This window comes from Trichomycterus rosablanca, chromosome 21 (genome assembly GCF_030014385.1).
Source record: "Trichomycterus rosablanca isolate fTriRos1 chromosome 21, fTriRos1.hap1, whole genome shotgun sequence".
NCBI classification, from domain to species: Eukaryota; Metazoa; Chordata; class Actinopteri; order Siluriformes; family Trichomycteridae; genus Trichomycterus; species Trichomycterus rosablanca.
This window is the reverse complement of record NC_086008.1, coordinates 6,860,729-6,888,448: the sequence shown is the minus strand read 5'-3', so window position 1 is coordinate 6,888,448 and position 27,720 is coordinate 6,860,729. Positions and strand designations below refer to the sequence as shown.

The window sequence follows — 27,720 nt, the reverse complement described above, 5'->3', positions numbered from 1 at the left end:
TGCATTCAGCAGTAAGGAAAAGTGTAAAGAAATGACAGAATGAGCAGTATTTAAAAAAAAATGTAAATAAAAATATGAAAAGCTTCTCTGCAGTGTTGGGCATTTCACAAAATTTACAGATTTTTGTGATAAAGGGTATTTTGTAGATTTGCAGCATAAAAAAATCCATATTTTTAATACTTCACTAAAGTTTCTATGTTTATTATATTAAGGGATAAAGATCAATACATGAGTTTTAAAATATTCATTTTCCTTACTAATGTCATTTGAGTCGTTTTCCTCATTATGTATGCATTTGTAAAATACAGCAATAAGTGAAAATATGTTTTTTTATTTATTTTTTTATTTTCATGCAAATTGTGAAAACTATTAAAACAAAATGTCTTTAAGCTTGTCCACTTGACATCATTTATAATATTTTATTTACAAGAATGACACAAAACACATAATAATAGTTCATTATGATTGCAGGGTACAAAAATCAAAGTCTATAATGCAAATTCTTGACAAGATAAGTTTACAAAATGTAAACAATAAGGGCAAGGAATCTGAATACTTTTGTGAATAAGATATTTTATTGATCTTTGTCACTATACTTTTACAAGATTGACAGAATAATGGGGTGCACCAGTTAGTTGAGTGAGGCTGTTTAAATGCTAAGGTGTATGTTGAATTATAGATGAGAATAGTAATTCTTTGTGCTCTTGCAGTGTAACAGCCTTTGTACTTGCCTCCTCTCTGTACTCTATACCTGAGCTACAGTCTTTTGTAATGAAACAGACCAAGACTAACCTTGAAATACTACAGTACTGTCTGTTTGCTAAAATGCCAGTAGCTTACATAAGCTTTTCTGAATATCTGACTGCACACATGATACCAGAGTGGAAGAAAGAGTATATTTCTTATGAGGTGAGTTAGCATTAGGTTTTAATGCTTTAATTTAGTTTTTTGTTGTTGTTTTTTTTTTTTGCTTGGAATCATTCCTTAAACTCTTAGAACCATATTTACATTTCCCTACTGTCATAACTTATTCCTGATTTACTGTAGGTAATTTGCAACACTGAATACTATTCTTTGAGATTCATTAATGTACATAGGAGTATAACACAGTAGACTTATACAAGATCTATAACTGAAAGGTGTTTTTCAGGAACTGAATTCTGTTCTCATCAAAGAACAAAGACAGGACTTTCTATATGACAGTAAGTAATGTTATGTTGATTCCTGCTGTGTATATAAGTAAGTAATATCCTGCACCTCTACAACACTGCAGAAAAACAACCAACCAATCAAACATAAAAAAAAACATTATATAATCTGATTATATAATTAAATAAATAAATCTGAATTTAAAGTATGTAATGTCAGTCTAGCCACAGATTTAAGCTCTGAGTTTAGTTTGAAAGTATGCAGGGTCAAACAATGATCATTTTAATGGTTTAAAAATTGCTTTATTGTTATTTATCTTTGTGCTATGGCCTTCGTATTCCTAATTATTAATTATAATTCAGCCTACATAAACTGCAATTGCATAAACTGCAACTCTTTAAACATTACATGGAACACTGGTCTTATGCAAGGTAAAACGGACTAGTACTTTATGTGAAGAGTAAATAAGTTAGGATGGCCAGATTAAATCAAAGAATTACGAAATAATCAGGTCTCATGTAAAACGAGTGCTGATGTCCATGTTAAAGTGTAAATGCATCAAACTTTCTACACGAACAACATTTAAAAGCGTATTTTGGCGTGTTTGGCTTCTGCTGTCCTAGTGGCAAAGAAGAAGCATTGGACAGGGCATCGTTATTATAGAGGAACTACGTTTCCCACAAAGCACCGCGCTCATTAGTGATTATTGGACTCACCTGGACTCGGCACTATTTTAGCGTGAGTGCGCATGCGCGCGAGGGGCTAAGTCTTTAAACAATACAGGCTGAGCCGGTATGCTTTTTTTTTTTTAAAAAGAGAAGAAATGTAAGCATTTCTGTTAAAATAAGTTAATCGAGGCTGTTTTTTTAGTATTAAGGAACCCTTTCTCACAGGTTTTGTGAACAGTAAAATCACCCAGGCACAAACAAACAGCTAGTTCTGTGTTCTCTGCACTGAGGGTTCCACACAGCGTGGAGGTGATATTGCCCTAATTACAACAAAAGACTTCCCATTTTTCCTCTTTACTCACCACCCACGCTGTATCATTACACTATTTACTATTTTTTATATTTAAACTTTTATTAAATACCAAGACTGTAGCCATGAACTGAACATTGTGTGGACCAAATTCAGCCATGGCCATTCCACAACATTCCTGCCACAACAACTGGGAACACTGATGAATCCTAACATTACACTAAGCTAATAAGTGAAATAAGTTTATTAATAATTTTTACATTATTCTATCGATGAGAACATTTTGAGCAAATCTGGATATTGAGGGGGATGTGCTCCCCAATGTATATTGTGTTTAAGGCTGTAAGCACTCTATTCTTTTGTTACTTGTATCAGCACCTTGTCTAGACGGTAGATGCTGCTTTTGTAGCAGAAAGGAGGTGAATCTGTGTATGATCTTCCCTTTCTCAGCCACAGTCAATTGTCTGTTAAGCACTTAGCCAAAGTTTAAACTCGAGTAGTGCTTTGGCAGTGGTGAGGTTGATTATTAGATAGCTGAGCCACCAGAGTGCCCCAAATTAAAAGAATTCTTATTTATTACTGCAGGATATGTTTTCTTACATTACAAAAGGGGTGTGTGGCACGGTGGCTAAGTGGGTAGCACTGTCGCCTCACAGCCAGAAGGTCTTGGGTTTGGTCCCCAGGTGGGGAAGTCCGGGTCCTTTCTGTGTGGAGTTTGCATGTTCTCCCCGTTTCTGCGTGGGTTTACTCCGGGTGCTCCGGTTTCCTCCCACAGTCCAAAGACGTGCAAGTGAGGTGAATTGGAGACACTAAATTGTCCATGACTGTGTTCGATATAACCTTGTGAACTGATGAATGTTGTGTAATGAGTAACTACCGTTCCTGTCATGAATGTAACCAAAGTGTAAAACATGACGTTAAAGTCCTAATAAACAAACAAGCATTACGAAAGGCAGCACAAAAACAATTGGAAACAGCAAAAAAGAAGAGGCATCGCTGCAGTTCCTATCATGTTTTTTTTTTTTTTTATCATGTCTTATTGCTTTTTACATTAATTTCAATAATATATTTGTTTGCAGAACATAATCATCAACAGCCAGTGTATCAGAAGTTCATCAGTAGATGGGATGAAGAGCTAAAAAAAGTGGAACTCTTTTTTTCAGGTATAGAGAATCAATCCTTTTAAGAGACATTGGCAAATAAACACATGAGCAGTGGTCTGAGTTGGGTAGTAGGTTTAAAACCTTTTAAATAATGTCACTTAAAAATATTTAAAGTAGTCATTTGAATAACTACTTTCGGGGTGAGAGTAAATGGGGGAAGTAAATGTGGATACAACAGCTTATCTGTGAAGCAGTAGAGGCCACATATAATCACAGAACCAGACTGGCAAGGGCTGAAGCATGTGTCATGTGAAACTTGAATAGACTGGGTTAAAATCTTAATAAAGCATATATTGACATTCTAGAAAACTTGTGATCAAGCTTTGTGGCAACAGTTTCACCATGGTACAAAAGAACTATAATAAATGGCTGTGAAAGAACCAGTCTGCCCTTCTAAAAATGCAATACCGTGAACAAAAACATTGTGTTGCTAAAGATTTTTTTAGTGGTGCTTATTTTTAAGTTTTAGTTTTTATATAATCACAACCAATTTAAACTAAATATTGTATTATGTACCTTAAAGAAGCTTAAGATACAAAATGTTTCTCCTTATGGAATAAATAATGTGAGGATACAAATCTAAATCTTTAAGGTTATCACTCCAGCAACAACTTTCATTTCAGAGAGAGTACTGTAGAACTACAAGTGAAAAGCACTATAAATATAAATAGTTCTGTTTTCATTTACCCACAGTACTTTATGATCTTAAACCGATCACTGCATTGGTATAAAATATATGTAGCCTATTATTTTCAACTGTGCCTATGATACAGTCTGTCTGCTTTTCCCCAGAGAAGCTAACAGAAGCAAACAAAAGGCTGGCTGTATTTGGAATCATTGCCCCAGATGGTTATGAAGCAGGTACTGAACATGTTCTGGTCCACTCTGATACTCACAGAAATCTGCAAAGAAAAAAGACTAAAGTACAGAAACTTAAAATGGCAGTTGGAGAACTTTATCTAAGTCTGGCATTTCTCCAGAGCTATCAGGTGGGTGTAATTTTCAGTGTTGATTTTCTTTTGCAGTGCAATATCTTATCTCTCTTAGGGCAATATACTTTTGTAAAATAATATATTTTTCTCTTAGTGCAATAATATGTATGCGGCTGCTTATGATAATGTCCTGTCTTTTTGCTTATGCCCTTTTATGTTTAATTGTGTTGTTTTTTGTTTGTCTTCCCTTGTGTAACTTGTACTGTAATTTGTAAATTAGTGTGATTGCAGAATGCAAGCACACTATTGTTATTGTTATTTTCGTTTTCAATATATTATTATTATTCTGCCCGTTTTTTGTCCGTGCTTCTTCTCCCGCAGTTTTCGAGATATCGACCCCGTTCCAGCGCCAAATCGTCCGGCCCATACGGGAATAGAGCGCTTGTATACAACTTTTTGATCGAACCAACACTGTGGGCACAGTGCCCGTTTTAAGGTGCCCGTTTTTCCCCATTGACTCCCATTCATTTTGAAATGAATTTCGAGCTATCAACGCCGTTCCAACCCTTGATCGACCGGGTCATTAATTAGCGCCCAAATCCAAAAAATCATCCGGATACGCCCATCCGTGTGGCATTTATGCCCGTTTTTGCCCGAATTTTTGGACAAAAATCTTGACACCTTTGGCTTTCCACAGAACGTCAACGTGATGACGTAGACGGCATCTTCAGCCCGTTCTGAGAATAGAAAATGGCGGCCGCCAAAAAATCTGACTTATTTTGGTCTGTAACTAAAGTATTAGTGATTTTTAAGATGAAAACGCTGCACAGAATGAAATTATAGTGCAGTTAGACTTTGCAGTGAGCGTCATATCGTTCGCGCTGCAACAGAAACAAAGATATTTATATCCGTTAGCTTCAAGGCTAACGGATGCATTGAAATCAATGGGAATTGCTAAATGCTAAAAGAGGGACCGAAGTCTGAGTGCACTATGCCTGAAATCTGTAAATGAGACACAGCCGATCATAGATTGCGCAATACCATGGCCCCTGCAGTGATAATCACATGTAAATGAATGAGTACTGATTTGTAAGCAGTACAAACGTGCAGAAATGCATTTTTTTACAGGTTTGGCTTTTCAAACACACCCAGAGTGAACTTGTGCTCACACCACAGCTTGTGCACAGATACAGTGGCCTGTCTGGGAGAAAGTATTCACACCCCACGCACCGCACCACTTCTAAACGCATGCGCGCCCCCGACCTGCGCACGCCCGCCGACCGGCACACGGCAATCACACTCGCATTTTCTCCGGAAATGCACTCTCTAGTTGTAACTGTAATTGTGTAATTTGTATAGTACTGTGACACTGCAATTTCCTTCGGGATCAATAAAGTCTTATCTTATCTTATCTTATCTTAATCTCGTTGAAATGGTGAGGTTTATTGTTTTTCTAGCCTTTCTTGACATTGTGATTGTTGAAGTTTTATTAAGTTCTTAGCTTTCTCAATAACCTTTTATGTGACCATAGGAACTAAACTACAAAGCTTTCTGTAAGCTTACAAAGAGGTCTGATGCTACATTACTGTCTGAGCGAGGCCTACAGTGGAGAAGTGAAAGATTAGATACCTCAATGCTATACACTGAGAGGAGTAATTGTAAAGAAATGATGTTTAGACTGGAGGTGAGAATCTGTTGATTGGTATATATTGTTAATTTAATAAAAGTTCTACTTTTTGTATATTTACTTTCCTGTGGCTTCTTTGGGTTGAACCACATAGACATTCATGCTTCAGCTGGAGGGTGGGAATGAAGAAAGAGCCATGAGAAGTCTGGAAATCCCACCAAGGGAAACAGAACAAGTAGGAACCATGAATTTTTTCATAATCATAAAAACAATGACATTGGGTATGCTACAGTACTACATGGATGGCCTTAACTTAAAACACCATGATCAGTGTGTAAGTTATTAAACATTTAAAAAATATCTACATTTCTTCATTAATGCCACTTCAAATTGTCTTTATCCAAGTAATAATACTAAAGAAATACATTCTTCCCATAATTCATATGTTCTTCCCATAATTCCCCACATTTTTACTCAGAGTCCGGGTATGTAAACCCTTTTATTTTGTTGGTGGAACCTTATATTAGTAGTAGCAATAACATCTCCTGTGGCTGCCAATAAGACTTGTACAGTGGTGAGGAGAACTGAGATTTCTTACATGAGCAAGGTAGTAGTGGCTCAGAAGTTAAGGTACTGGCCTATAAGCTTGAGGGTTTAAGCCTCAGTCCTAAGCTGCCACTGTTTGACCTTTCAAGAAAGCCCATAGCCCTCGGTTACTCTAATTGTTCAGTTATAATTTAATTTGTTTGTTTTAAATTATAAAGAGCACAAAAGTATCTGCCAAATGCCTCACTGTAAATGCATCAGCATCTCAGTTGGGTTAAGGTCTGGACTTTCCAAAACAAATATTTTGTTTTCAATTGCCTGATCATTGGCTAATTGCATCAACCAACGTACAATTTTAGATCATTGACCAACACCCTGATATTTTCCTATTGTGAATTCACGGTCCTTTTAACAATTGCAAGCTTGTCAGGCATTGATGCTGTAAAACCATGCCAATCCACTTCCTACATGGTTTAAAGTTTGCATAAAGTTTGGATAAAGTTTTGGTGTAAGTCGGTTGGTGTTAAATTGCCTGTTTTGTGCCTTTCAGCTTCATTTAATCGTATTCAGCTCTACTGTTTTTTCAGAAATATTGTGAAAACTATGAACTTTCCATTCATGCCAGTGTTTTTTTTCTGAATGGTGACATTATCAAAGACAGAAAGGTTTTATTTATTACTGACACCAATTTCTGTAGCCTTTTACAGCTTAATGCATATTTAAAATTCAAAAGGTTGTTTTGATATATTTTCTGAAAGGAGCAGGCATCATCACATTAATTGGAATACCTACATTTTAAAAACGTTGTGAGCTCAGGGCCTCACATGGGTTGTGTGATTATAAATGTTAAATCAATAAGTTCTTGTTTTATTCAAAGACAGCTGTTCAGTGGAAAACTTTTCGGATTGGTGTCACCTGTGGCCTTGTGATAGCTCTATTGACTTGTATTGCTTTTAAAGGTAAGTAGGTCTGTGATTATTGAAAATTTGCTCCTACGTAAATCCATACTGTGTGAATCTCTTCTCTCAATTAACTGGTTAATCCTCTCTGCTGTGTACAAGTGCTAAATGGATCACAGCTAGAGCATGTGAAGCCTCTACTACAGCTCTACAGAGGGAGCTTTTTACTAATTGAGTTCCTGTCCCTCATGGGTATCAGCATGTTTTACTGGAGAATAACTGGAATCAACCATGTCCTGATCTTTGAGCTGGATCCCCGAAGTCACTTATCACATCAACACATTTTAGAGGTGAAGTGCAATAGTTTATAATTAGTGATGCTTCAAATAGTATAATCACATGAATGATCAGTATTACTAAATCAACCAAGTCTTACGGATGTTTCTTTTTGTTTGGATACTCACTGTAGGTAGCAGGATGGCTGGCTGTATGTTGGTGTGCCAGTCTGTTGGCTTGTCTACATCCGTCCATTATATCCATACCACTTCACCTCCACCCCCTTTTCTTCCACAGTCTACTGCTGGTCTTGCTTCTAAACCCTACACCTACATGTCACTCTTGCTCTCGTCGCTGGCTTCTAACTGAGCTGGTTAGATATAAAATTTTGTTTACATGTTGGCATACTGCAACAACATCAGATTTATAATTTAGAAAGTACTCTTATAATAGTCTGATTTAATTGGATTTATAGTAGACTGACACATTCTTTCTAAACATAAAACATACAAACAATTCACTTTATTGGAAAAAATTCCAATAGCATGTTGACGTACCTGCAGAGATCACAGGAAGAGCACAATTTGCACAATATCTCTGTCCATATGGTCAACACCACACAGCACTACTGGGAAAGTAAGCTGTGGCTAGAAAAAAATGTTGGATACCAATTCTAAAGGAACACAGTGTATGTTTTGGGGTTGTTTTGTTACCTCAGGGAATAGACAGCCTGCAATCTGAGTTAAAGCAATTAATTTACAATAGTATCAAGAAATTTGAACAAGAATGTCAAATTAAAATGAACTGAAGTGAGTTAGGCAACCAGAAAATGATTTTTAATATAGCTGGCACTGCTCCTCTTGATAATTCTCAGTGGAAGGTGATGACAGCACCTCTCTGGCCTGTTGGGTTCGCAGACTGCTGGCTAGCTGACCAGCTGAACAGTCTGAGTCCTCTTGTCTTGAGCCTGTGGGATGTGCTGGTTTTCTACAGCTATCAGACAAACTGGGCAGATCTGCAGGATTCCAGCTTTCTTTTTAGAGGTGCAAAAATGACTACTCTTCAGGCTACCATTGTTTAGCATGAACATCACATTTAAAACATGTAAAATGTGTTTTTTTTTTGTCCTTATAGAAATTGTGGACTGGGAGAGGCAGACTAAGGTTACATGTCTGATTCAGTGCTTTTCTCCATGGCTGAGGTTTGCTCAGTGTCTCAGGTGCTTCTGGGACAGTGGAAACATCATTCATCTCCTTAATGCTGGGAAATATTCCACTGTCTTCATCATGGTCATCTTTGCAGGCCTTTACAACACAGCAAGAGGTGCTTTATTCTTTAGAATGTTGAGTTTTCTATACCTTAAAGATAAATTATGTATCAGTGAGCATCTAGAATATATGAGAAATCTCAAGCTTTTTTATATGTTTGTCATATTTTTGATTAACCAAATCCAATAATTTGGATATGTGCAAAAAAAATATACTGTTTGTTTGGTACTTACCTATTGTGGAAGTTGCTGGAACCGGCAATACGCTTATATAAAGCTTGTAGTTTTGTAGAATGCTTCTTCAGTTTTGTTACTTTCCAATGAAACATTTATACAGGAGACTTTGTACTATATTAATTAAACTAAATAGGAAACAAAGGAAGGAGACAATGGACCATATTTATTTTAGTTTAGGTATTTCTGCATGTAAATGATTGAATATTGTTATCAGTATAATAAAAGGCTTAAAAAAGGCTTACAACTGATCACAGTAACCTGTGTGATTCAGAGAGGACTGATCTGGTTGTGGAGGTGAGGGTGTATCTGTACTTGTGGGCCATGGCTACCTGCATCAGTGTGTTAGTGACAGTAAGCTGGGACTTGAAGATGGACTGGGGACTGTTGCAAGGCAATGGACTTCTGAAAGAAGAGCTAATGTACCCACGTGAGGTAAAACATGTAAACGAATTCATAATATAAAGTATAACTGTGTTGCATTACAAAATATACAAAGCGTACATTGAGTTATACTGAAACCTATGGTTGTATTGTTAAATAAATTGGAACAGATAATGGACGAGTGTAGAGAGATGAGATGTAGAGGGCAGTAACGTGATACACATACAAACCTCAAGTCATCTGAGTGGGTTATATATAAAGTATTAGATAGTCTAGCTGGACTAAAAATAGAAACTAAATGGACAGTCCATAGACATATATATTTATAGTTAAATAATAATAAACATAGATGTGTTTTACTGTTTGTTTTGCTTATGTAGCGTTTCCTATATTTCTGTTTTTGTATGTAGGAGTATTACTATGCAGCCATGTTGGCAGATGTGTTACTGCGGATCTCTTGGGCTATTAATATCCTCCTAGCACAGATGAAGAACTCGGCTGCTGCTGCTACCGCCAGTGCCATACTGGCTCCACTGGAGGTCCTCAGGTTAGATTTGCCTTACAGTAAGGCACTAAAAACATATCGATTCTTCACAATGCTCAGAACAATCCTTCCACTAATGTAACTCGATTCCTTTATTGTAAAAATAAATGCCTCCCATTTACCTTAAATACACGCTGTTCCAAATATGTGCACATTTACTGACTGTAGTCCATCATGTGATCTTCACATTTCCTCAGCTTACTCAACCCACCGATTAATGGAAAAGGACCAGTAAAAGACAGCATTGTCACTGAAGTGGTTATAAACCTCAGCAGCAGTGCATGTGATTAGCAACATTTGTACCCATTATGTATTATTGGTGTCAGTGTTGTGTTGGAAATAATTCACCACCCATATTATATCTAATCAGTAATCAGTGGTGGTCCTGTGGTTCCCTTTCCATTTCAAAACAAAAGATGTGGTACAGCTATAACTGTATACCCCCAACATGCACCTAGAGCTGGGTAAAAATGTTCTGATAGATTCTGTTATTGTGTATTTGTCACACTGAATGATTTCAGATTTTTAAACAAAACTATAATATTGCAGACATGAAACTTGAGTAAAAACACAATACACTAATATGTATATATTTAAGAACCACAGTTATGACCCTGGTTAACCAGCAAAGCCAGGCTTGATATCAGCTAGCACTGTAAAATATAAATCCCACTTATTTTAAAGCTTACCACTAAAGACAGGCAGGGTCACAGCAGTTTGTACAGAAATATGATAGCACCATTGCTAAATAAAGTGGTGAATGTACCGAGAAGTAATCAGTCTGCTAAAATTTCTCCAAAGGCACAATGACAAATGCAGACAGTGTTAGCCTCAGCGTAGGTCAGTGCTCATGACTCTACACTATAAAAAGACTCTAAAAAATAAGATTTATAAAAAGAAAGCAAAAAAGAAGTACTGCTCATCAAGCGACTCATCGATAAAAAGCACCTGGATGATCCTCAAACCATTTTATAGACTATTTTGGAAACCAGTGGTCTCATTATATCTGCTAAAAATAAAATACAGCAAATTATAGTTAGAACAATAAAGTCCACTACGTATCAGGAGGATGTAAGGTCAAAGTCCTGCCTTGAACACAATATTAATTCTGGGCTAGACCTGAAACAAGTGGTTCAAACCTTGTATGGCAAAAACACCTCCACATTGATGTTAAGAACAATAATAACAGATATAGTGTTTAGTTGCAGTCATTGCAGTTAAGTTAGGGGATTATATGTGCCTACCTTAAATAAAACTATTTTGTTCAGTGTGTATTGTTTCTACTTAAGTGGAATGTCTTCATGTAGTATTACATTTTTAATGATCTGAAATCAATGGCAAGATAGACAAAAAAGTTACAATTAAATTTTTATACTACTGTATATGTAAGTACCAGTTAGATAACCTTAATAAACTGGCATCTGATTGTAGTGTCTAAGAACTTCAGACAATATGGTTTACTTTGTTTTTTGGTTTTCTCTTTTCTGCAGACGTTGCATCTGGAATTTTTTCCGCCTGGAGAACGACCACCTGAAAAACTGCCGACAGTGTCGAGCTGTCCGTGATTTTGATTTGCAATCAGAATTCAGTACAGAGAAACTGGTGGATCAAGATGTGCTGGCTAACGTCCAGCACAACAAATCCAGCACGTCATGCTTTCAACCAACTTGTTTATTAATTAGGTCTCTAAGGTGATTGATTGTTTGCACCTTAAGCTCTGGACTTCCTGTTAAACTTAAAAGTTTACATCCATGCAGCCATGCAGAAAGAAGCCTGTTCATTTTGTTTGTGTGTTCATAAACAAACTTTAGTGAAGCTTTTTTTTGGCACAGCACCCTTTCAGCCCATGCAAATGTAGAAACTTGCTTGACTTGCTTGACATCCATGTCAGCATTTTTAAATGATGACAGACCTGCCTTGTCTCTGACAAATGTATTTTACATGTATGTAAACTTTTTGCTTTGGCTGTAGGATCTACAGGAGTAGCTTGATAGATTGTTGGTAAAATTTGTGGTTAGTGACTAATACATTTTTTTTTAAAGTCAAAATATTTTGCCTTTTGCCACAAAATAGATCAAGAGTTAAAGAGATAAACTTACCAGTACAAAGATTAGAGGTGGATTCTGTATCTATGAGTATAATAAAAGCCTCAAATGAATACAAAAATTATAGATGACTGTAACTTAAGAATAAACACACTTAAAACTAAAGAAATAATACTAATTAAAAAACCTAAACATTATTCTATGTATTTACCTCAGGACCAAACTTCTTTAATGCTTTATTTTATTTTATTAAATCATATTCAGCAACCATTTCATCCTGATCAGAATTCCTCTCGGACAGGGTGCCAGTCCATCACAGAGCATCACATACACACACACACACACACACACACACACACACACACACACACACCTCAGGGAAATAAAGCATAGTCAATCCACTGACAAACAAATGTTTATGAGGACCAAACATGCATTTTATGTCTCACTAATGTTTCACACATACCCAGAGTTAACCTAGTGTAGCAGTAGAGTTTTAAACTGTACAGTCACAACCCAAAATTATAAATGTTTATCTTGAATTTATTATTTGTATATAAAGGTCAATAACATGACAAGTATTTTGTGTATGAAACCTGGGGTATAAACTATATTGCCAAACCTGAAGCTGTGGAAATATTTATGGTTAGAAAATACTTACCCAGCACGACACACAGCATCAAGGTATCTGAGTTTTTAACCCTGCCACCAGTCACTGTCTGTGAAAGGTTTAGTATATTCTATCAGTTTTCTCTGGGTACTCCAGTTTCCTTCCACATACCAAAAATTAAGAGTAGATTGGCTACTCTATCTAGGTGTAATTAAGAATATGAGTGAATGAGTTGCTCTGACAGGGATCGGCACCCTGTGCGAAGGATTTTTCCACCCTGTCTTGGTCCACCACAACCCTGATCAGCATGAAGCAAAAGTTAAATAAATGAACATTGTTACATGTATTGCATAATTCTACAATACATTCTTTATGAGGCTCAAGGCTTAAAAAACATTGTTTTAATTATTACATCCCAAAGTCCAAACATGTCAGGTGGTGTACGTGTCTGAGCAGAAATTCTGACCAGAAACTATAAAAAAATACAAAACCATATAATTATGATATAAAATGCTAAAATAATATTACGTTTAAACCCAGTACAGTTATGAGACATAGCAAACAGGGCTGCTTCAATAATATTTTACACTGAACAGATTTCCTGTCATGGAAATGTCATGTAGCACAACCAATAATATCTGACTTTTGATGCAAGACAAAGTAGGGAGCATGGCGGTGCATCCAAAATGATTCTGTGGTGCGGTGAGTATGTATTTGTTTTACAAACTGACATTTGTAGTCATGGATAGGACAGGATAATCATCTTGACAATTTTTTAACCTGGACACAAAAATGACTTAAAAAACATACCACATGCTAACCAAGCTAAGCACAGTGTTACTCTAATGTTTTAAATAAATTGTGTTGAAAGTGATTAAAAAAGAAAAAAAAAGGAAAAAATAAATATTGTCCTGGACTTTTATTGTGCTGGACAACCTGTCCTGTTATAGACACGTCTCTAAGGACCTTGCATTCTTTAAATATAAGCATGTCAGAAATAGGTGTTAAATTGTCAGTTTTGTGAAGTGAAGGAGAAAACAATCATTAAGGCTTTATTTTTGAATAGCCAATTTACATACATCTGAAAGAAAATCCACAAAGACAGTAACTAGAGTCAAGGAACCCAGGTCTGCAAATCCTGGAGCTGCGCTGCACCAATACTACATGCTGTGCCACCCTAAATATAATGTTTTCGTTTGTGTGGTTGTGCCAGCAGACATTCACTAGAGTAAACATAATCTCTTATTTTAGACCCTCTTACAAAAATGGTAACAGTGCATATTGTTTAGGTTTTTTCCCTCATAAACTGCCATAAATCGACATTCTGTGTGAGATGTAAAAAGCAGTACCAGTATGTCCCTCAAAATAATTCTTTCCTTTATTTCACTTCGAAAACCACCAGAAATTCAATTTCCCAGACCAGCTGATATGCAAAAATCAGGCAAGCATGTACAATAGAGCAGCCTGAGCCCAAGCGAATAAAGAGAGAGAAAAAGAGCATGGGAGGAGAAACTGAGAGTCCAGCATTTCTCTCTCTAGAGAAATGATGTTCTCTGTTCTGCTTCCTACTCTGTGTTCCCACAGTCAGCTGTTTTTTAATAAAGTACCTCTGTGCTCGCCTGCTCTTATAGTCCAAAACAGCGGTACGGCTCTGATATCTGAAGCGACGTATGTTGCGATACTGTGCGGGTCCATTGTCTTTTTGCTTGTATATAATCTTGCCATGCAGGGGTCCATGTACCATTTAGCCATTATGTCAGTATATCAATATATTGTATGTATCGTCATTCTAAGGAAAAGAAGTCAATGAAATGCTCGGCATCACATGCATAACAACCCACCCAGTCGGTGTTCGCATGTGTGTGTGTATATGTGTGTTTACATTTGTAATAGAAAGAGTATTACTTATGATAAATGACTTTGATTCCTTGCAGCTTTTTGCAAATTGGTGAATTTGGCTTTAAAGTTTTTTGCAAGTCAATGTCCATCGTGCAGCTTTTGACATTTAATTTAAGCCATAACAGGTTAAAATGGCAAAAAAGAGGAACTCACTGGTCTTCCACCAGAGCTCGCTCTCCTCTGGGTTCCTCTGGCTGGCTTTTGGGGCTGCTACCGTCCCCGTCTGCCCTCTTACTAGCCGGATTAAGGGCCAGAACAGTCCCTTCTCTCTCAGAGTTCTCTACATGCCTTGAAGTCCCATCCTCCGGGCTCTCTCCTGGCCGTGGTCGAACTGCTTCAGCCTTGCTGGCGTCCGTGCTGGCCCTCTCTTCTACAACAGCTCCAGGGAAGTGAGCGCCGTTTCTCAGTGTCTCTCTGCAGTCTCCGTAGAGATGCTGCTCCAGAGTCAGGTTCGCCTGGGCCAGGTGCTTAAATTCAGACTCGAACAAGAAAGAAGGTGTAGGCTGGGTAACGCCATCCACCTGACCCAACAACACAGAGCCCCGGTAGACCTCGATAGCCTCGGGCAGCATGGATTTGATCTTGGGCAGCCAGCGCTTACGGACCCGGCGGGCGTTGGTGCACATGTCGGCGGCGATCACGTTCATCTCGCTTTCCTTGAAGTTCGGGGCAAAGTTTTGACAGTAGACTACAGATGAGACAGAAACAGGACAAAATAGGTGAATTAAAATATATAAATAAAATATTTCTTAGCCCATCACTATCCAAACGCACCTGAACTCTATGTGCAATTAATGTGCAAAACCATAAAACCACAATAAGTTTAAAATCAATTATAATAGGAGTCTAGGAGTATGTGGTTGGAGGGTCAATAAGGATATATAAGAAACCTAGAGAGTGGCGCAGGAGGTAAAGTAGTTGTCGTACAGCTCCAAGGTTTCGGTTTAGATCCTTGTCTTAAGTTACTGTTCAGGTCTGTGTGGGGATTTTAGGTTCTTTGGTAGGTCAGTCTGAATGAGTACATTTGGTTTCCTTGCAGTGGACTGCCATAGTGTATATTCTGGAAGGTGTATATCTGTGCCCAGTGCCACACTGCACATGAAAGGGTTCCAAAAAATGGCTTGGGTGGCAGTCATTGTTTTGTGCCAGAATTGTGCATGTGTTATATTAATGTTTTTCTTAGGTGTTGAAAAATGTAATAGTAATAATGCAGTCATGCAGTAACAGTTATAATCATGTGGGGCTGATTGTGTAGAGATACCATTAAACTTATAATAATGGCAAGGTATCATTAACATTTAATTGAATTGCTTTAGTGTTTCAAAGTTTAATAGTCATATGTTTTAAATATTGCTAGTAGTCAATATCCGCCCTCAGGTTTCCATTATGTGAGTTCCGAGTCAATAACTGGTTTAAAAATAAACTCTAGTTTATTACCATGAACTGACAAGGTTCTCCACTACTGTCTACATTAAAAATGTTGCACTTAATGTGAAGTATCAAAGACTACAAATGAAAAAATGACCTCTGATAATGACAATTATCATAAACAAAACAGGGGACTAAACATAACTCACGCTTGACTGTGTTCAGGATGCGGCTGTCCAACGGTTTGCGGTTGGGATCACAGTTGGAGGATCGGATGCCTGTCCCGCAGCTGTCTGCCAATGTATTCCTGCATCGTAATACCACAGTCAGCCACAGGGTGGCACACACACCGACTATCGGCTAACATGCATCACACTGATTTTAGCTTGCAGATGCTGTTCGTGTGTCTGTGAGTTTTTACAGATGTTGTTTTACTCGGTGTTATACTGCATGCATAAGACTGGTACCATACAAACCTGTCAAAAAAAGCAGCAAGCAGGCGCCTGAGAAGGACTTTGTGTTTGACCCCGGCGCACAAGTGGCAATTCATGAGCTGCCCACGTGTCATGAACACACCAGATCCTTTCACACCAAAAACAAAGAAACAATGAGACTTAACTCTTTACATGTGCCATCCTACAGTACGGTGTCCTACTCAGTCAGCTGATAAGAATGGAACTGCAGAGACAAGGCCCTACCTGCAATCAGTTCCAGTCTCTCCCCCGGATCTCCCTCCGTATAGAGTGCAGGATGGCACCGGTAGCCAATCTGACTGATGAGGCCAGCAGGAAGAGCTTCTCTGTCGCCTCCGAGCAGTGTGCAGAAACGGCTTTCCAGTGAAGGAGGCAGAGAGGACACCTCCATCTTCTCGTGCACTAAGAAAGCAGGAAAGACACAAACAATGTCAGAGGGCCTCCGATCTTAAGTGCTCAGCCTGTTTTAGCTTAATACTTTCACTATTATGACTTTTACTGCTATAGAGACTGGCCGAGACACCGTAGATCTTCCCGGCGGTAAGGTTGTCATATGAGTCATCTTCAAAGTCCTCTTCTTCATTCTGATGGGACGTGGGGCTGTCTGTGGTGGGTAGACTGGATGCTCCTGGGCTAGAGTGATCTCTGGATGGGTGCTCGTATGGGTGAACCACGCTCAGGGTCCCGTTCCCAGCACCGGTAGTGTAGAAAAGTGCACTTCCCCTCAAAGATCTGCTTCTGAGTCCCTTAGCGTCATATTCGGCTTGCTTATGCTCACCGCTCTGAGTGCACACAGGGGTCTCCAGCTTCTCTTCTTTAATTTTGCAGATGGCTGTGGGCCGGTCGCCTAGCAACAGTGAAGCGTTGTTGTTGTTTGGGCTGGGAGGATCGTCTGTGGCAGATGTCTGCGAGTCACAGTAAGGAGCATTGGCCTTGAACATCAGGTCCATCCCACGTTCCACGATGTTCTGGATCTGCAGGTACCCAGCTGTGTACATGACCATAAGTTGGTCACTTGCTGTCACCGTCATCCGGCCGGTGTAGCAGAACGACAGGATCTGTTGGAAACATGAAGGCGCGACTGAAGAAGGCAGTTCGAAAAGGGTCTGGCTGCTGTCGCTGAAGAGGTCACGGAAGTAAAGGCTACTGGCAGCCAGGACGGCACGGTGGGCCTTGAAGGCCTGGCCGTTCACCATGATGGCCACGTCACAGTGCTGGCCCAAAAGTCGCTGCTCATTCAGGCTGTCCAGCACCGCACTGCCAAAGTTAGGGATTTCCATGTGCAGGAGCTGAGACATTGCGCCAGCTTCAAATCTCCACAGAATTCCCAGATGGCATCTGCAAGAGGACAGAATATCAATACACAGGACAGGCAGACACACTGGCAGCTTCTGGAACAATCAACAAGATCTGATTTCATTCCAAAAGTAAAAACTTTCTGTCTGAAGACAGACAAGCGTCAGAATTACAGAGGACAACCAAACAGTAAATAAATTTTACAGAAGAAATACTGCCCAGCAACTCCCATACTCAACGCTATACTCACCCTCTAGCACTACGATAGAATACATGTTTGGTAAGTCTTATAAGAATTAGCTAGCGAGGGAAAAAAGTATTCCAAAGAAGCTGCAAACTGACCCACCAGACCTTCCCTCCCTCCCTGTCCCACCATCCCCACTACCTGACCTCTAGAGCAGAATCCTCCGAGAAGGGCTAGAGAAGGCAGAGCGGTTCTTCACATGAGCTCAGCAGAAATGAAGGAGAGCAGGAAAGAAAGAGAGAGAGAGGGAGATGTGTGTCTCAATCCATCCTCGCATCCTCTCCACACAGGACTTCCTAGCAAGAGGGAAAACGAGCGTCTGTGTGCAATCGATGCACCATCTACTGTATGTCACAGAGAGGGAGAGAGAGGCTATAGGCACAGACACAGAGACGGGGGAGAGAAGGGGGAGGGAGGGAGACTGAGAGAAAGTCGTTTAAGGACACATGGAGAGAGAGAGGGAGAGAGACTGAGAGAAAGAACTAGAGAGAGAGAGAACGGGGCTGATGCAGATAATTGCCCTGCAGAGTATAACTTGTGCATGTGTGATAGAGACAAAAAGCCAGGCAGCGCTGGAGCAATGGCTCACTTTTTTTAAGGGATGGGGAGGGTGGGGGGAGTGAAGAATTCAACTCATGTCATCTTTCTCAGCGAGACTGAACCAGGCGCAGTCACATAATCCATCAGGAGCACCCCCCTCCCCACCTCCGATTATTTACATTAAAGGCAGACAAATGGAGCGTGCCAGGCGAACAGCGCTGCAATGCAGTCCCTGTCACAGGCTGGCATGCTCACTACAGAGTCTGCATACCCAATCAGATGTGCCAACACGGCATCAGACAGATATTCTTTCGATAACAACTAGATAGAGAGAGGGGGGAGGAATTGGATGCACTCTTAGGCTCAGAACCTTTTCTTTTATCTGTCCTATCTATATCAAAAAATGACAAATGTCTTCTTGGACAAAGTGCTCATGTGAGATTGTCGTTATTTGTGAGACAAACCACTGCAGTGTGAGGCAGACTATATGGAGCAGGGTGGTAAAGCAGCATCACTCAGCACAGTAGATGTGAAGGAAGAAGGAGGGGGTACCGGAGCCCTGCCTTTGACTCATTGCCTTTTAAGGCTAAGACACCAGTAGAGCATGAGTCAGCACTATTTAAGAGAAACATAAAAACGTCAGGAACATGCCGGCCACGCGTCTAATATTAGAGAGAAAGCATTATATCAAGCAAGTACAGTGTATCACAAAAGTGAGTACACCCCTCACATTTCTGCAGATATTTAAGTATATCTTTTCATGGGACAACACTGACAAAATGACACTTTGACACAATGAAAAGTAGTCTGTGTGCAGCTTATATAACAGTGTAAATTTATTCTTCCCTCAAAATAACTCAATATACAGCCATTAATGTCTAAACCACCGGCAACAAAAGTGAGTACACCCCTAAGAGACTACACCCCTAAATGTCCAAATTGAGCACTGCTTGTCATTTTCCCTCAAAAATGTCATGTGATTTGTTAGTGTTACTAGGTCTCAGGTGTGCATAGGGAGCAGGTGTGTTCAATTTAGTAGTACAGCTCTCACACTCTCTCATAGTGGTCACTGAAAGTTCCAACATGGCACCTCATGGCAAAGAACTCTCTGAGGATCTTAAAAGACGAATTGTTGCGCTACATGAAGATGGCCAAGGCTACAAGAAGATTGCCAACACCCTGAAACTGAGCTGCAGCACAGTGGCCAAGATCATCCAGCGTTTTAAAAGAGCAGGGTCCACTCAGAACAGACCTCGCGTTGGTCGTCCAAAGAAGCTGAGTGCACGTGCTCAGCGTCACATCCAACTGCTGTCTTTGAAAGATAGGCGCAGGAGTGCTGTCAGCATTGCTGCAGAGATTGAAAAGGTGGGGGGTCAGCCTGTCAGTGCTCAGACCATACGCCGCACACTACATCAAATTGGTCTGCATGGCTGTCACCCCAGAAGGAAGCCTCTTCTGAAGTCTCTACACAAGAAAGCCCACAAACAGTTTGCTGAAGACATGTCAACAAAGGACATGGATTACTGGAACCATGTCCTATGGTCTGATGAGACCAAGATTAATTTGTTTGGTTCAGATGGTCTCAAGCATGTGTGGCGGCAATCAGGTGAGGAGTACAAAGATAAGTGTGTCATGCCTACAGTCAAGCATGGTGGTGGGAATGCCATGGTCTGGGGCTGCATGAGTGCAGCAGGTGTTGGGGAGTTACATTTCATTGAGGGACACATGAACTCCAATATGTACTGTGAAATACTGAAGCAGAGCATGATCCCCTGCCTCCGGAAACTGGGTCGCAGGGCAGTGTTCCAGCATGATAATGACCCCAAACACACCTCTAAGACGACCACTGCTTTATTGAAGAGGCTGAGGGTAAAGGTGATGGACTGGCCAAGCATGTCTCCAGACCTAAACCCAATAGAACATCTTTGGGGCATCCTCAAGCGGAAGGTGGAGGAGTGCAAAGTCTCGAATATCCGCCAGCTCCGTGATGTCGTCATGGAGGAGTGGAAAAGCATTCCAGTGGCAACCTGTGAAGCTCTGGTAAACTCCATGCTCAGGAGAGTTAAGGCAGGTCTGGGAAATAATGGTGGCCACACAAATTATTGACACTTCAGGAACTTTCACTAAGGGGTGTACTCACTTTTGTTGCTGGTGGTTTAGACATTAATGGCTGTATATTGAGTTATTTTGAGGGAAGAATAAATTTACACTGTTATATAAGCTGCACACAGACTACTTTTCATTGTGTCAAAGTGTCATTTTGTCAGTGTTGTCCCATGAAAAGATATACTTAAATATCTGCAGAAATGTGAGGGGTGTACTCACTTTTGTGATACACTGTATGTCAGACGTACGTCCTTGTAAGTGCTGCAACAGCCGAGCTCACCTGACTGTCTGGTCTTTTGTAAAGCTCTGAAACTGTGCCGCCCTCCCTTCCTCCTTCCTCCCTCCCTCCCGCCAAACCCTACAGCGACCCACCCGCACAGGTTTTCTGCCACAAACACTGGGCATTGAAAACTTTTCACTGCATTTCATTCCACTCTCACTTCATACTGCCCCCCTCCCCTCCCCCCAGGGCTGTCATATTTTTCTTATCCAGAATCAATAACTTTGGCTTGAAGGCATATCTCTGCATCACTGGCTCACAGATACAAGCGAAGCCAAAGTGCCGCACATAAGCATTTATTTTTCCCTCAAACAGAGTGTCGGGATCAACATCTGTTACAATGACAGACGGGACGCTAGCCAGGGAAAGCGACACTGCGTGGTCGTACGGATGAGTTCCCTGCTGAAAGACACTGCAGACTGGGCTGCAAAGCACAGAAAGTCCACTCTATATCACCCCCTGGAGGACGAAGCCTGTTTTGCCAATTTAGCAGTTCTGAGAACTTTTTAAACCACTTCAGCAGGGGTGCAGCAGGGGTACAGTGGGGGTGTCGCCTCCATTCCACCCCCTAAAGGATACAGGTTGCAATTCAATTTTTGCAATTCTGCTGTTTTTGCAGAAACTTCAGCAATGGTGCTGTAAAAAGATATGGATTATACCACCCTCTAAAACAGGTTGCCCTGTAACCTTTTAAAGCTAATTTATCCATTTCACTTACCTTTTAGTCATTTTTAGCAAGGATGCTGTAAAAGGGTGGGACTTCTGACCAAACCTCCACCCAGAGGACACAATATATAATGCTGCCCTTTTTGCTAATTTAGCACTTTTAGTGACTCTTTATACATCAGTAGTGGAGCTGTAAAAGACAGGAGCTGTGGCTGATTCCAATACGATATTACGGTGGGTGTGGGGAAACCAACAAAAACCAAGCTGAAGCTTCGACATATAATATTTGCCTCATATTCACCAGATTTTTGGAACACATCACATTTGGGCCAGAAATCTAGAAACTTCAGTAATGCACATCTCCCACAGTTATCCTGCATTTAATTTGTTCATTCATTTTCAGCAACCCCTTTATCTTTATTAGGGCCACAGTAGGTCCAAAGCCCATTCTGTAAACCCTGGTGGTTAATAAAATTTACAGCAATTCCAATCACTGCTTCTTTGTGCCCATTTAGCACAGCAGTACTGAAATCATCATTCACACATGTTTAAAAAAAAGAAGCAGCTTTTTTTAAGGATCTTAAACAGTACAGCTGCAGTTATTTACTTTATAAGAACCAGGAGAAGTGTGTATGGGTGCAGGAAAGATCCTGAAAACTGCTCACTCATGTTTTGGGTACATAACTGATCCAACAGCAGGCATACCAAACATAACAATATTAGCAAGAAAAATAACAGTCAAAGCAAAAACACAACACAGTATAAATAATGCCAAACACATTTTATTTTCAAAGACAATTTACAATGTCATACAAAATGTGGCGATTCCTCTCTGAGGATGAGGCCAAGAATGTACACACAACAACCCCAAAAATACTATTTTAATAAAAACATCCTCAAATTAATGTAAACTAACATGAGTATTATTTTAAAGCAGCTGAAAAAGGCCACTTTTCAGGGTCATTCTGAATGTCAGAGGGTTATGAGACTCATGAACTCTTACAAATAAACACAGGTACATTTCATGGCTTCAACATTTAAAAAAAACGCTGTGGTTTAACGCTGATGACAACAAAAAAAAATTAAAATGCTGATATATACCATAAAAATGTTCCAATAGCTATACAAGTTCCTCCAAAATACTGTGTGCAGTGCACAAAAAACTACACTAACTGGCCAAAAGTATGTGGAACAGTGTTTGTGAAACTGACCTCCTCATCCATCAGTGCCTGGTCTTACAAATGCTCTTCTGACTAAATGAACACAATCCAAAATCTTGAGAAAAGCCTTTCCAAAAAAGTGGAGGCCATAAAAAGGGGCATTTCTATACACCTAGATTAATGCCCATGGTTTTAAAATAAATATCCAGTGAGGTTATGTTCTGGTGTCCACATAATTTTGGTCAAAGTGTATTAGTTTCAGTCACTTAACAAAATGGTTTGAAATGAGAAAAACAAACATATTCTATGATCTGCTATTAAGGCTGTCTCTCCATTTAGAATGTGAATTCAGTACATGCTTAAATGTACAAAGACCTTTTCAGCTCAAAAGTTTCTTCTATACCAGTCGTCATAAACGAAATCCAAAGCAATTCCTATCAGTCATGTTCCTTATAGTCCTAATAGATGCATTAAGAGATGATCCATTTCATATCAATAATTTAAGTGTGCTTTCAGTAAGATCCCACAACATTATACACACACACATACACACTTTCTGTATCTTTAGATTACAAGCGGTGCAAAAGTTCAGGCAAAATAAGAAAAAAGCAATAAAAGCTACAGACACTAATCGTTCTGAACCTCCCACATGGACAGAAGTTTAGGGCACAAACCAAAATCAGCTGCAGTAAACAGAACTATGTCAGACTGGGCTGACATGTTCCACATCATCAGATACACTTCAGTTTTCATACAGGGGTAAAAAGCATGCAGTCTTAGATTTCTAAAACTGTTCTTTTTCACTTAATTTAAATTTTAAATGCAAACATACCACTTTTGTTTTTGGACAAAGGTATGTGTTCCAATAATTAATGAAATTAAAAAAACGATGAAAAAATATGATAAGAATTATGCTTTGCTGTTGTGTGGCAGCCAGTGACACAGGAAACACTACACTGGTAGAGTAATGTTTACTAAATACTAGCTAATTCTTTAAGCAAATGTGACAGTCAATTAGGGACTTAAAGCAAAAAAGATTTGGATTTCTTCAACAGGACAAAGACTGGCCATAAATATGCACCCGCAAGTTGTGTTCTTTGTCAATAGGGTTTTTAGGGTCATTAGGGTTTGTACGTGCCACTATTTTAAGAGTTCATCAACATTAACTGTAAATTCACATTTGCAAAAATATGTTCATTTTTTAATCCATCACATGGCTGCAATAGTTTGCATTTGTACATATAATTAATTTGCATAAAATGGTTAAACTAATCTGGAAGCAAAATAGGGAAAAAAACCCAACAACACACACTTGTGGTTAGAAAGGTAACTCTAAAAATCTAACAGAATATTTCGGGACCTATCAATCTCAGTCATTCATTTACACTTGGTTTTAGGAGGTGGAAAAAATTGCATGAGAAACTGCTGCCTCCTAATTGCCCAAAACTTTAGTAAATTAAATGGAATGTCTTTTAAGAACACAGCCAGTGAACTGGGTGTTTCAGCTCATGCAGCAGCTTCATTCATAATGCACAAAGCAAAATAAGGCCAAACCTGCCTACAAATGGGTGCAAATGTAAATGGGCCAAGTAAATCTAGCAGCCCAAAGTCCAGTGTATTTTGTAAAAAATGCTAGAAACGTCCTTGTGTGCTCCTGGGTAATGTACATCAGCTGACGTCATACTTTTAAGTATGTGGTAAATCAGCCGCTCAGGTGGCACAGCGGTAAAATACGCTAGCACACCAGAGCTGGGATTTCCAATACAGTAATCCCTCGCTATATCGCGCTTCGACTTTTGCGGCTTCACTCTATCGCGGATTTTATTTGCAAGCATGTCTAAATATAAATCGCGGATTTTTCGCTGGTTCGCGGATTTCTGCAGACAAGGGGTGTGTTTTAAAAGCTAGCTCTCTCTCTACACAGACGCATTTTACGTCATCCTGTGCGCGCTCCCGATTAGGAGGCTGTTCAAAATCCTAGATGCCTTAATATCCTCACTTCTTAACGTTTCAACGTTATTTTCACTCAAAAACGAGTGAGCATCCGACAACTGCCTTAGAGATCAAGACAATCCCAGAATTCATTGCGGGTCAGGTGCTCCTTCTCTCGCAGAAAAATAAACATGGCTGACAGTACGGACAGTTCTTTTTAAACGTAAATAAAATATTACGGATTTGTAACTTGTATAAACTTGTACCGAGTGTTTTTATTTGCAAGTTCGGGCTTGTCAGGAAATGTAACCGTTATCGTTACATGAAGAGAGATGTTACATTGACGTTAGCATGCTGTGCTACCTCAATCCATTGGTTTTAATGACAAGATGCTAAATGATAAAGCCGATGGAATCGGGTTATAAAAATAACCATATAAACACATGTTTTTACTTCGTGGATTTTCACCTTTCGCGGAGGGTTCTGGAACGCAACCCCCGCGATCGAGGAGGGATTACTGTACATCGTATTGAATCTCAGCTCTGCCATCCGGCTGGGCGGCTATATGAACAACATTTGGCTGTTGTTTATACAGGGTTAGGGAGCCGGATAGGGACTCCTCATAACTGATGCAATTACGACCTCTGCTGGCTGGTTGATGGCATCTGCACAGAGTCGAGGAATAATGCAGATCAGGGTGTGGCTCTCCAAGCACAGGGCTGATTCGCATATGAACTCGGCTGGTGCAGGTAAAAAAATGCAGTTGGCTACTGCTCACGTATCAGAGGGGATGTGTGTCAGTTCGCTCTCCTCAATCAGGGGTGGGGGTCAGCACCAGTGGAGAGGAAGTGGTCAACGCATTTGGGTAAAAATTGGACGCGCTAAAAATCGGGAGAAAAAGGGAGAAAATGCATTAAAAAAAAGCATGTGGTAAAATGACCAGATTACAAGTTTGGTGGTAAAACAAAGATGTAACTTCAGATTGAATACTTTAAATTGCAAATAAAAAGGTATTTTTGATAAATAAAGGCTTTTTATGGACCCGTCAAAACCCTGTGCTAAACGTCTGTTTAGTGTCTAACACATTTTGAAAAACACATTACAGTACAACAAAGATCACTACATGTATAATGTGGTCCAATAAAAAACTACCAAACAGGTGAATGGTCTGTGTAGTTTAGACAACAAGACTACAAAAAAAAAAAAAAAAAGAAGCAAAGCAGTTTCTACTTTCCAATTTCTGCAAGGTATTAAAAGGCAGTGATTCAAAGGGTGCCACTGACCCTAAAATAGGTAAACAATTCTACAATTTCAGTTTAGGGGCACTTTGCTTTATTAAAATGTCTATAAATAGTCTCATTAAACACATTATATCAATAAAAATAGACTCTAACCTCAGTAGACTTTCCTTTAGATTATTAAAATAGTTGTGTCCTATTTGCTTGTGAATAAAAAAATTCAATTACAGTGTATCACAAAAGTGAGTACACCCCTCACATTTCTGCAGATATTTAAGTATATCTTTTCATGGGACAACATTGACAAAATGACACTTTGACACAATGAAAAGTAGTCTGTGTGCAGCTTATATAACAGTGTAAATTTATTCTTCCCTCAAAATAACTCAATATACAGCCATTAATGTCTAAACCACCGGCAACAAAAGTGAGTACACCCCTTAGTGAAAGTTCCTGAAGTGTCAATATTTTGTGTGGCCACCATTATTTCCCAGAACTGCCTTAACTCTCCTGGGCATGGAGTTTACCAGAGCTTCACAGGTTGCCACTGGAATGCTTTTCCACTCCTCCATGACGACATCACGGAGCTGGCGGATATTCGAGACTTTGCGCTCCTCCACCTTCCGCTTGAGGATGCCCCAAAGATGTTCTATTGGGTTTAGGTCTGGAGACATGCTTGGCCAGTCCATCACCTTTACCCTCAGCCTCTTCAATAAAGCAGTGGTCGTCTTAGAGGTGTGTTTGGGGTCATTATCATGCTGGAACACTGCCCTGCGACCCAGTTTCCGGAGGGAGGGGATCATGCTCTGCTTCAGTATTTCACAGTACATATTGGAGTTCATGTGTCCCTCAATGAAATGTAACTCCCCAACACCTGCTGCACTCATGCAGCCCCAGACCATGGCATTCCCACCACCATGCTTGACTGTAGGCATGACACACTTATCTTTGTACTCCTCACCTGATTGCTGCCACACATGCTTGAGACCATCTGAACCAAACAAATTAATCTTGGTCTCATCAGACCATAGGACATGGTTCCAGTAATCCATGTCCTTTGTTGACATGTCTTCAGCAAACTGTTTGCGGGCTTTCTTGTGTAGAGACTTCAGAAGAGGCTTCCTTCTGGGGTGACAGCCATGCAGACCAATTTGATGTAGTGTGCGGCGTATGATCTGAGCACTGACAGGCTGACCCCCCACCTTTTCAATCTCTGCAGCAATGCTGACAGCACTCCTGCACCTATCTTTCAAAGACAGCAGTTGGATGTGACGCTGAGCACGTGCACTCAGCTTCTTTGGACGACCAACGCGAGGTCTGTTCTGAGTGGACCCTGCTCTTTTAAAACGCTGATTGATCTTGGCCACTGTGCTGCAGCTCAGTTTCAGGGTGTTGGCAATCTTCTTGTAGCCTTGGCCATCTTCATGTAGCGCAACAATTCGTCTTTTAAGATCCTCAGAGAGTTCTTTGCCATGAGGTGCCATGTTGGAACTTTCAGTGACCAGTATGAGAGAGTGTGAGAGCTGTACTACTAAATTGAACACACCTGCTCCCTATGCACACCTGAGACCTAGTAACACTAACAAATCACATGACATTTTGGAGGGAAAATGACAAGCAGTGCTCAATTTGGACATTTAGGGGTGTAGTCTCTTAGGGGTGTACTCACTTTTGTTGCCGGTGGTTTAGACATTAATGGCTGTATATTGAGTTATTTTGAGGGAAGAATAAATTTACACTGTTATATAAGCTGCACACAGACTACTTTTCATTGTGTCAAAGTGTCATTTTGTCAGTGTTGTCCCATGAAAAGATATACTTAAATATCTGCAGAAATGTGAGGGGTGTACTCACTTTTGTGATA

General features: G+C 39.8%; 2 protein-coding genes across 2 annotated transcripts; one reads left to right on the top strand and one right to left on the bottom strand.

Annotated features, from left to right (window-relative positions):
- Nucleotides 1-825: 825 nt before the first annotated feature.
- Nucleotides 826-12,175, top strand: LOC134335710 (xenotropic and polytropic retrovirus receptor 1 homolog). The gene is made up of 15 exons (XM_063018302.1): nucleotides 826-909; nucleotides 1,151-1,202; nucleotides 3,207-3,290; nucleotides 4,083-4,279; nucleotides 5,754-5,906; nucleotides 6,004-6,084; nucleotides 7,273-7,354; nucleotides 7,457-7,644; nucleotides 7,764-7,943; nucleotides 8,445-8,613; nucleotides 8,705-8,893; nucleotides 9,346-9,506; nucleotides 9,866-10,002; nucleotides 11,490-11,690; nucleotides 12,073-12,175. The coding sequence occupies exons 1-15, from the start codon at nucleotides 826-828 to the stop codon at nucleotides 12,173-12,175; spliced, it is 2,061 nt and encodes a 686-aa protein (XP_062874372.1).
- A 1,518-nt stretch (nucleotides 12,176-13,693) lies between these two features.
- Nucleotides 13,694-18,227, bottom strand: LOC134335568 (nucleus accumbens-associated protein 2). The gene is made up of 6 exons (XM_063018129.1): nucleotides 18,081-18,227; nucleotides 16,894-17,732; nucleotides 16,620-16,796; nucleotides 16,398-16,503; nucleotides 16,131-16,228; nucleotides 13,694-15,241 (listed from the first exon to the last, which is right to left on the bottom strand). The coding sequence occupies exons 2-6, from the start codon at nucleotides 17,690-17,692 to the stop codon at nucleotides 14,703-14,705; spliced, it is 1,719 nt and encodes a 572-aa protein (XP_062874199.1). The 5' UTR covers nucleotides 17,693-17,732; nucleotides 18,081-18,227; the 3' UTR covers nucleotides 13,694-14,702.
- Between the last annotated feature and the right edge of the window lie 9,493 nt (nucleotides 18,228-27,720).